At 38.0% G+C, this 10730-nt stretch overlaps 1 protein-coding gene across 2 annotated transcripts; it reads right to left on the bottom strand.

The window, feature by feature from the left end:
• LOC113282769 (haloalkane dehalogenase 2-like) lies at positions 1 to 2788 on the bottom strand. Of its 2 annotated transcripts, XR_003327157.1 has the most exons (12): positions 2313 to 2788; positions 2157 to 2232; positions 1986 to 2080; positions 1803 to 1896; positions 1632 to 1708; positions 1413 to 1540; positions 1244 to 1315; positions 980 to 1050; positions 820 to 895; positions 528 to 671; positions 300 to 438; positions 1 to 226 (listed from the first exon to the last, which is right to left on the bottom strand). XR_003327157.1 is itself a non-coding variant. In XM_026531840.1 (11 exons), the coding sequence occupies exons 1-11, from the start codon at positions 2607 to 2609 to the stop codon at positions 399 to 401; spliced, it is 1170 nt and encodes a 389-aa protein (XP_026387625.1). In that variant the 5' UTR covers positions 2610 to 2788; the 3' UTR covers positions 1 to 398. The 2 variants fall into 2 exon arrangements, 1 of the variants encoding a protein (XP_026387625.1); XM_026531840.1 differs by having other exon boundaries at positions 1 to 438.
• Between the last annotated feature and the right edge of the window lie 7942 nt (positions 2789 to 10730).

The raw sequence follows: 10730 nt of genomic DNA, 5'->3' as shown, positions 1-10730 counted from the left end.
TGATAATACATGGAGAAAAATGTAGTATAGTACTAGTGTTTTTTACAAGCTTTAGCCCAACCCACCTTAAAAATGTTATACCATTACAAGAAATTTGCAAGCTTGAGTACTAAAAATACCGATCTAACTAACACTAAAGGATCTCTATTACCAAGTAGTCGATTCTTCAACCTCTTTTTCAATATTTCTCCAACCTCCAGATTTTATACCTTATATGGCCATCCTCCTGATACAAACATGTTGGCTCAAAAGTAGCCCATTGGACTGTATTACTCTGGGAGAGTGTAAAACTGACAAACCTGTATTAATATTTCAAGAAAAACACGTCCTCTTTACCCGATTCCATTCTGTACATTCCTACTTCAGCAATTGGTTTAAGGAATTTGCATGCATCTAATTTAAAGGAAGTATTTCAAAGCATCAACAACTTTCTCGGGCCTGCATAATAATGGTGTGTTTGTCACGGTTCCAGGAAAATAAAGGTAAGGTGAACAAAGTTATATGCCAGGAAGAAAAAAAATAGTTACCAATCCTCTTGTGGCATATGCCCTGCACCTTCTAACAACTTAAGTTTAACATTACTGGGGTTTCCTTTCTGAAACTCTTCCGCTTCCGGTTGACGCAGGTACTTGTCTGACATTCCCCAAGCAAGTAGTATGGGTTCGTCCCAACTAATTTCCAAATTGGAGTCAAGAAAGTTATACATGGTTAACCAGAGTTTTTCCTAAGTCAAACTTAACCAGAACTCATTAGGAAAGTAACTAGTGATTATATGAAAGTCTTGTGATTGCACATAGATCTTGACAACAGTTGTTTTACCTTCCTGCCGAAAACCCGCTCGCTATACGGCCTAACGTGTCTTTGAAGTTGATCTTTTTTGCAGTTTCAAGCAAAGCTGCAAAGTTCATCAAACTGGGTGAGAACATGCATTACAAGATAACTCAAGTTTTCTTAAAGAATCTAGCTAGGGAATACAAACCAAATCCAGGCCCGCTGCTTGCTAAATATGGTAATCGATATACGTCGGCCTTTTCTGACTTCAACACATATCTGTTGAAAAACACCGAGTAAGAATTTAAGACTTTCAAGAGATTTTCTTACACATAGCAACATTTTCATTTTACTGCAAAACTTTGTTCGAGAAAATCTTGCATTTGTTTCCCTCCAGCATGATAAGATAGTTAGGATGGGCAAGCTTTGATACAGAGAAAACAGTGCTACAATGCAAGGGCATGGTACATACTGGCTACCTCCTTCGATGAAACGCTCCGCCAGAATAGCGTTCTGGCATGTAAATTCACCCAGCAACGGAATCCTGGGAACAGAAGTCAAGTAAAAATCTTCAAAGGAACCAAACAAACAGTTACAAACTAAGAATTCATATAAAAACTGCATGGTCAGGTATAGAGAACCTTAGCTGATTAAACAATCCAGGTACTTTTGATCCAACTATCAATGGACTGTTGAGAATCGTAAGCTTCGAAACCCTTTCCGAGTTTTTCAAGGCCCATGTTAATCCATATGAACCAACAAGAAATCCCTGTAATGAAGTTTAGCAGATATATATTCCAGTCATTTTGCACTAAACAGTGTGGAAATACTTAATACAGTAGTCGCCAAATTTATCAAACCTGAACCACTAGGAAAAATGGAGATTCGATACCCAACGTTTCGAGTAATTTATCTAATGCAGAATGGAACTCCTTTTCTGCAACAAGTAGAAGTATCCAAATTACGCAAAGAAAAAAAAAGAACTTCTTACACTTGGTACAAAGAAATGTATGTATGTAATTAAACAAAACCTGTATAGTTAAACCCATATCCTGGTTGGGGCTTGTCACTGAATCCAAATCCTATCCAATCTGGTGCATAGCAATGAAATCCAGCATCTGCCATCTAATAAATACAATACAACAACTGTTTTACAGACACATTAACGCCGATGAGTACACATATGTTAAGAAGAAGTATCAATGAAAGAAAACCTGTGCCATAACCACTCGATAGCTATAAGATTGAGTTGGAGCTCCGTGGAGGAAAACAATGGTACCGCGTGTACCAAGTCGGGCATCCGAAGATCCTACATGAAGCAACAAACATCTTGAAGTATCATTCATAAGCTAAATTCAGTGCCTGAGTTTTGATTATATTTTTACCTGTTTCTCTTACAAACCATTTAAGTTTCCCTGATCTTATGAAAGATCCATATTCCTTTCCCTTGTCTTCTGTCCTCTGAATTTGCAAAGAAAACAATTACTATATGTGCAAATGAACAACCAAAGATGAAAGTGCAACAGGAGAAGCAAGCTTACATAAAGCATCTGACCGACGTTTCCATCTTCTGCGGGAATTTCAGGTAATTGAATAGCGCTCCGACTAGAAGGGTTATCGGTGACAAATCCAAATGGATTGAAATCAGGTGTGTCCGAACTGCTTTTATTGTCGTCAGAAGAAGATGCACAAACCTGAAATTCTACTCTTCTTTTGCTTCCTAGTAATTGCGAGTGAGTGTTGGTGTAGTTGTTGCTAGTCACAACAGGGTAATTGTAATTAGACATTGCTGAACGCTGAAGAAGCTTTAGAGATGGAGATATCAAAGTCCGGGCCATAGCTTAATGTACAATTTTGAAACTGTTTACTAAGAGTCTGAGACTATGTTGTGAATTTTTCTTTTCTAATTTTGAGGTTCTTGACTGTTGATTTCTTTTTTATTTTTGTGGATTCTAACGAGTAGATATGAGAGAGGGAAAATTCCGAATTGGCACACCATGAGTGACTCTGCTTCACTGGGAATGGCTCCAATTGGTCCCACGAAATAGAAAATAGTTTCTTTACAATGTGCATTTTTCAATCCACATAAAAGTGGGTATACGTATACCACAGTGGTGACTACTTTCAAGTGGTCTACACCAGCCTCGTGCTCCCAGGAGCGGAGCCAGAATTTGCAAGTCGGAGTGTAATGGGGTACAAAAAAAAAATTTAGGGGTGCAAAATAGCAAAAACTTGGCTTGTATCTAGCATCATGTCTTTAATTGGGCCTAAAACGGGATTTGGAGCCCGCTAGGCAGGGGTGCAAGTGCATACTCTTGCTCCGCCCCTACGTACTCCTATATGTTTCTGTTTATAGGTGTACCAATTTTTGTGGCGGAGCCAAGTTTTAGCATTAAGGGGGGCTAAAAAATTGTAGATTTGGGTGGACTAAGTAGAAATCTTTAAAAAATTCTGGAGGACTAAACATTAAATTTTAGATTAAACATAATATATGTATAAATGAAGGACTAATAAGTGATTTTAAGATCTGTTTTTGGGGACTAGAGCCAAGTTAGAAATATCATGTCCAATGGCTAATTTGCTTTGGGGTGTACCAGTCCAATGATTAGAAATATCATGTCTTATATGTGTTTTATTAGCTCCAAGCAAATTGGTATCCTATTAACACCCATGTATTATGTATAATAAAACTAATGGTGGGTTTGTTCGTAGAATTCAGGATTCCGAGAAATTTATATTCCCATGAGATTTCAAATTCCGACATTCATGTAAATTCCCCGTGTATATGGTAACTGAGTTAAAATTCTTAGGATACATAGAATTTTTTTGTTTTAGAGTTCGTGTACTATCTGACATTACCCTCATAATCTAAAATTTAGATTTTTTTAAAAGAAAAGTAGGTCCAAAATCCCTTGATAAGTTTCCCAACAAATTTTGGGGGGAGGGGCCGGACTTGATATGGAGAAAATTCCTATGGCACATCAGATTCAAGGTTTGAAAATCCTCATGAAAACATCTTGAATGAGTTTTCTAGTCAAAATATTGTTGATAATATAGAAATTGTTGATAACGTAGAACTTATCTAGGAAAACAGTTAGATAAACTTTCTAATAAAAGTGATTTAGATCTTGATAGAAAAATATACGAGGAATTCCCAGAGTATGGTAAGTTGTTGACCCCTTTGACAAAGAATATGATGACGGATTTTGATCTCGTTACTCTTTTGACTCCTATATGTCGAGAAAACAAGAAATTGAGAAGGATCTTCAAAGGTCTTGATTGTAGTCATCGTCTTATCAATTTTTTTCTTGAAGATCATGAAGAAGACCTAAGTTCAAATAAATTGAAATATGATAATCTTCGTCAAGATTTCTATAAGTTGGAATAAAAACTTGATGCAGCTAAAGACAAACAAAGTCCTTTGTCTCTCTCGAGAAAAACTCTTTAAGGATGATTTAGGTGTTGCTCTTGAAAAGATAAAAAGTTTGGAAGAAGAAAGTATGAGTTTAAAGGAAATTAAGCTCAGTAACTCGGAAAAATTAACCTCGATATTAGGAGCATGTAGAAATCATTGTGATACACGAGGATTGGGAAATGACAGAATAGACACTCCTAGTACTTGCACAGAGGTAAAATTTGTCAAGGACTCAAGGCCAAAGATTCTTCTCAGCTAAAGGCTTCCATAAAAAAAAGTACTTTCACTGTCAGTTAATGAAAGTCTATCAAGCTCCAAAGCCAGCACCACATATCCAGGTAAGAACGTTCCTTATGTTTATTATTATTATAGAAATAAATATCACCTGCAAATGCGATATCATTTTCGCATAAGGAATAAGAAACTTCATGATGTTCTTGTTTGGGAATCACAAGAAGTGGTGAAACCTAGATCATATAACAAGGCTAATCCCCTTGATTATTTGGGTTGTAAACGTCCAGCATTTTGGCAAAAGAATCAGTGTTATGATAAACATAGTTTTCCTATAAATGCTTTACGAAGTCCTTTCATAATTCTCAGGATCATAGAAAGAAAAACTACTTTGTAAAGGCGAAGACAAGAACCAATGCTCTCAATTGGAGAAATTTTTAGAGCACTGCTTGCTATCTCAAGCTTGTTTGTCAAGTTTAGTTACTAAAACTACAAGTCTTGATTTCTAGTCTACTTATACCTAAGTCTCGAATTAGGATAGAAAGTGTAGATGAGCATTAGACTTCACGGAGTTCATTGATTGAAGACGAAGAACTACTAAGCAGAGCTTATGGAACTTCATCAACAAAAGTTATGTGGAGAATTGAACTCATCTATCACTCAAAAGTCTATCTACCTTATCTTCTATTTGAGACAAAAGTAGTATAGATATATAGACTTCAATTATGCACATTTGATATTTCAAGCTGAGTGTAACTCGGTTACATATTTCTCGAAATATGTGTTGGTAAGCTTTCGCTTTAACCAAGTTCATCTTATATTCTTGACTAAAGTCAAAAGATGATCATGTGAAAATCGTCTGGTAACATCTTACATGATTTGTGTGAGACAGTCATTTGATGTAGACTCGGAATGTTTCGTATTGATCATTCGATCACTTGAAAATTGTTTTGAAGCTAATAGTTTGTGTGAGACAGCTATTTTCGTCTTCCGAGAATGTTTCAATGGTTGAAATGAGAGTTTTGAACAATTGGATATAAGCAAAGTATGCGTACTTGCATATGTGTAATCCAAGTCCGGGAACCATGGTATGCATACCCGTATGCGTACTGATTAGTTTAGTAGAGGTCCGTGAACTAAGTACGTGTACTGGCGTGGGGTTCAAGTTCCGGGACTTTACTGAGTTTGGTGATATGCGTACCCGTTCGCATACTGGCGAACCCAAACTTAGTCCGGCCACTAAGATATGCGTACCCGTTTGCGTACTTGAGTGGGTTATGTTCTAAAATCGGTTTGTTCATGAACTAATACATTTATATAATAAGGAATGCAATCTTTTGCATACCGTGGATATAATGTTCATGACTTGATTCGAGCGAATCAAAATCGATTTTGCTTTAATTGTGTCTTGTATACTTCTATGAGAATATAAACAATTGAACAACTCTATAACTAGTTTCATTTGAGTCATTTGAACTAGTTATGGTTAAGATGAATAAGATTGATATGAAAGTTTTCATATGGATAACTTCACTTAATGATGAGTGCCAAATATTGTATAATTTTATCCCTTTTTGTTGGCATTTAACTCATCTTTTGTGCAGTAATTCTACATTTTATCCGATATTCTGTATTTTCATTGTTTTCAAGAATAAATATTTTTCTTACTTAATTTTGCATTTTTAGGTAATAAATAAAGTCTGGATGACTTGCGGAGCGGAAAAGAGCTGAAGAGTGGTGAAAAGCCGGAAGAAATTACGCAAGGAAGCCGCAAAGAATGGAGCGCACGTCCAAAAAGCTAGGAATGGGCTCAAGAAGGAAGAATTGTTCTTAAAGAAGATATGGGCTTGGCATACCCAAGGCCCAAAACCCTTACCCAAACCCATTTTCTATATCCATACCCGCCTCCATTCTCAGCCGTTAGATCGGATCCATCTCATCATCCAATGGTCGCTTCTTCATCGTTCATCAAAATCTGAAGTCCCTGCAAAACACCATAGTACCTAAATTCCAAGCCTTCAGATTAGATCACATTTAGATCCTACGGTCGCTTCTTTGCCTGCACATCAAATCTCGATACTTCCGCTTAACACTACAACACCTAACCTCGATCTTCGCCGTCAGTTTTGATGTATCTCGTCATCCTACGGTCTCCCCTCATCCATTTCCATCGCGCCGTTGGATCATTCCATCATCCTATAATCCTACGGTCCAGCTTCGCGAAACATCAAAATCCTCTACACCTGCTCAACACACTAGTATCCTATACCTATACCCTAACCAAACGCCCCCTCCTTCTTCTCCATCGACTTCTTCTCTTCCCCCCCCTCTCTGCAACAGAACCACCTTCTCCATCATCACCACTACCCACTCCACTGCCACGCCACCACCTCTACCTGTCTCACATCATCCCTAAACTACCAACCCATCATCACCCCCTAACTATCTAGCCCCCTATTCCCTCAATCTCTCACGTTTCTTCCCTGAAACCCTAAGCGTGAGAGGTTGATGAAGTAGGTGACCTAGAGAAGAAATCAAGGTATGGGAAAGGCACCAGGAGAAGCAGAGAAGACATGGGTCGATGCTAATTGAGGAGATTTGTCACATCAAGGTAAGAAAAAAACCCAAACCCTAATTTCAGTTAATTTGGGGATTTTCGAGAAAACCCTAATTACTGCTAGGGAGAGCATGAGGAAGAACAGTGGCAACATGGGTATGATTAAATTAGTCGAATTAGGTGAGAAACCCTAATTTTGTCACTGTTCAATTTGGGGATTTGGGGGAATTTTTCTGTAAACCCTAATTTGGGTGTCTGGGTATAAAAAGGGGACTGTGGGTGTGATGTGAAGGTATGCTGGACTAGCCAGTGTCCAGAACTTTGCTGTTCTGTATATGTTCTATTCTTGGTATTCACTGTGTAATGTTCATGTTCTGTTTATGTTTAATTTCTGAATTCATGTTTCAATTATCTTGTATGATGTATGTTAGTGTTAGCATGTTAGTCATGAGCTAAGTCTCACTAGCTGAGGCTCAGATGAAGCTTTAGTGGACTGTTAGGTAGTGGAATGTTAGGTTAGAAGCCTTAGTGCCTGTTTTGCTTGTGCAATGGGAAGAAATTAGTGCTCTGGTATGCCTGTGATTGACTGTGCTGTCAAAAGACAGTCAATACTAGGGGCATATCAGTGAGCAAGCTGATTTTCCTCCCATTCTAGATGTATGCATAGGATTTTCAACTCAACCTAGGATCACATTGTTTGGCTAGGACACAAGGGTGGATTCAAAGCCTTAGCTTAACCCACATTCTGTTTTCACAGTCACTTGCAACTTAACTGTTTTGTTACTTCTTCACACCCCTGCCCTTGGCTTAGGCCTTGGTTCCATTGTTCTTTGTTTAGTTTCATTGTTCTGTCACCTTCTCATAATACTTTGTACTGTTTGCTTTTGCCATTGTAAATTTGCATCCTTTTGCCACTGATGTTTGCTTCTTTCCCATGATCATTTTTTACTGTGATTAATAATGATGTGCCTATCTTCCTACATGAGTCACAATCTGAAGGCCTTCCATCCAACCTAGATTTGGTTTGTACCGATATTGTCAAACCGACTTTTCTGAGAGTCCCCAACCTAGGTTTGGAACTGTGTGCTTCCCAAGTCCTCTTGGACTATTTTGCTTCTAAGTATAATACATCTGAGGAACCACAGTTGGAATTAGCATGTTTGCCCGTCCCTAGCACAGTTCATTTCGAGCTAGACCTTTTGCATGATGAACCCCCGAAACTGCGCGATTTTGTTTTCAAAATTATATCTTCTGTAAAATCCAGGTTTGGGGGTAGCTCATTTTGTTTCACAGCTTCACTTGCATGCCTATCATATTATTATTGTGTGAAGCTGCTGAAACCTCTACACTTTGTCTTTTGGGTTGATCCTCAACTCTTTAGATTGTTAGTGTATGGTGAATTTTTGTATATAATCCAGTAGATAAAATTTTAAAAAAAACTTTTGTTCCTTTTGTATATATTTTGCTAATCCAATATGATCTCGGCTGAAATATGTTGGATTTTTGCCTTGAATAACGGAGTTTTAATTCTGCTTTCGCCGAAATCGGGTATTCTCTCTCCTTTTACTCTACTCAGCATGTCCCTTTCCATATGTTGCATTTTAATTCTTTCCATATTTTGAAACATTGAGGACAATGTTTAGTTTAGGTTTGGGGGTATAGAGTAGATACCACGATAATTTGCCATAATTGAAAACGAACTCCTTCTTTTTGAAAAAAAAAAAAAAAAAATCAAGTATTTATCAATTCCATCATCTCTTGTTCCAAAAATAAAAAGAGAATAGTCAATGTAAATAAGAGTCATGTAAATAGTCATCTTTTGTTGTTTCATTGTAATAAGCAAGGAGGGTGTATGCCATTGATGTACAACGCGAGCAATTGTGAAATACCTCCAACTCATTCACAATTCTCGTAAAGTCCGGACAGCTAGCTAGATTTCGACCTTGGTTCTTAGCCTGAGAAACTATCTCTTGGTGATTAGTAGTCATAACTTCAAATCTTTCTTTACACATGTGTAGATACACTTTACACTCTTATCACATGTCTTTTTTTGTTATCAGTGCTAGGATTGTGCCTTCGATAGCTAGATTGACATCTCCATTTTGCTGTGAGCTTAAACTGTTTTGCACATGTCACATTTGATGGAATCTGAGCTCATATTTTGTCCTTAGGTTTTGTAGGCACACCTCTGGTAAACCTTCACGAGACTTCAACTCGTCCACTAGGGACACTTAGTGGTTTAAAAGGCTTAGTGCATACGCTAAATGCATTCGAGAGACCAGCGACAGTGGTATAGTTATGATTTCCTTAGTTTTGTTTTACTTGAGGACAAGTAAAATTCAGGTTTGGGGGTATTTGATGAGTGCCAAATATTGTATATATCTATCCCTTTTTGTTGGCATTTAACTCATCTTTTGTGCATTAATTCTACATTTTATCCCATATTCTGTATTTTCATTGTTTTCAAGAATAAATATTTTTCTTACTTAATTTTGCATTTTTAGGTAATAAATAAAGTCTGGATGACTTGCGGAGCGGAAAAGAGCTGAAGAGTAGTGAAAAGCCGGAAGAAATTACGCAAGGAAGCCGCAAAGAATGGAGCGCACGTCCAAAAAGCTAGGAATGGGCTCAAGAAGGAAGAATTGTTCTTAAAGAAGATATGGGCTTGGCATACCCAAGGCCCAAAACCCTTACCCAAACCCATTTTCTATATCCATAACCGCCTCCATTCTCAGCCGTTAGATGGGACTACATCGAAATCCTATGGTCGCTCCTTCGTAGAGCATCAAAATCTGAAGTCTCTGCAAAACACCACAGCGCTTAAATTCCAAGCCTTCAGATTAGATTGTAGTTGAATCCAACGATCGCTTCTTTGCCTGCGCATCAAACCTCGATACTTCCGCTTAACACTACAACACCTAACTCCATCTGGTGTCGTTAATTTTGTTGTATTGTATAATCCAACGGTCGCTTCAGGATCCACTTCATCTCGCCGTCAGATTGATCTTTCATCTCCATATCCCACGGTCGAGATTCGCCAAACATCGAACTCGATGATCCCGCTACACACCATAGCGACCGAACCCTATGACCTAACCAAACATCCCCTTCTTCCCAAAACAATCGACCTTCACCTTCTTCCTATCCACCATACCCTGTGCAGAACCACCACCATCACCCATGTCCGTCTCTGCCACCACCACAACTCTCACCAAAGACATCATGGCTCCTACCAACTGAAACCCACTCTTCCCCTACTCCTCTAGCTTTCTATAACATCAATTCCTCGATCTTTTCCTCTCACAGGAACCCTAGGTTAGGGGTTGATGAAATAGATGAGCTAGAAAAGCAATTAGGGCATGGGAAGAACAAGAGAAGCATCAGGAGAAGAATTGGAGGCATGGGTCGACATCTACCAGTGTCATCAGTGATTAGGTAAATTTTAATAGAAATTTTTATAAGAACCCTAATTCCATAAATTGGGGATTTTTGGGGGAAATTGATTGTACGTCTAATTAGAATCATGGGTCACGTATTAGGGTTGTTATCAGTATGTTAGGTGAGTGAATTTTGGATTTTTGGGTAAACCCTAATTTCACTGATTTGGGGGATTTTTTGGGATTTTGCTTATATGTATAAATAGATGATGTGGGGGTGTGTTGTAACTATGCCTGGATTAACCAGAGCATCAGTAGAATAGTTTAGTTATGAACTGTAGCTTTGAGGGTTTCAATCTTTTCAATTCCATTATTCTCA

Source organism: Papaver somniferum, chromosome 5 (genome assembly GCF_003573695.1).
Source record: "Papaver somniferum cultivar HN1 chromosome 5, ASM357369v1, whole genome shotgun sequence".
In the NCBI taxonomy this organism is placed as follows: domain Eukaryota; kingdom Viridiplantae; phylum Streptophyta; class Magnoliopsida; order Ranunculales; family Papaveraceae; genus Papaver; species Papaver somniferum.
The sequence above is the reverse complement of the archived record's forward strand: the minus strand, read 5'-3'. Positions and strand labels throughout refer to the sequence as shown.

What these genes read in the sequence shown, in the direction of transcription:
- LOC113282769 (XM_026531840.1), bottom strand. Translation starts at nt 2,609, where the DNA reads ATGGCCCGGACTTTGATATCTCCATCTCTAAAGCTTCTTCAGCGTTCA. An exon ending in ATATGGGTTTAACTATACAG is followed by an intron (nt 1,709 to 1,802) that starts GTTTTGTTTAAT and finishes TACTTGTTGCAG; the next exon opens with AAAAGGAGTTCCATTCTGCA. An exon ending in AAGCAGCGGGCCTGGATTTG is followed by an intron (nt 896 to 979) that starts GTTTGTATTCCC and finishes TGAACTTTGCAG; the next exon opens with CTTTGCTTGAAACTGCAAAA.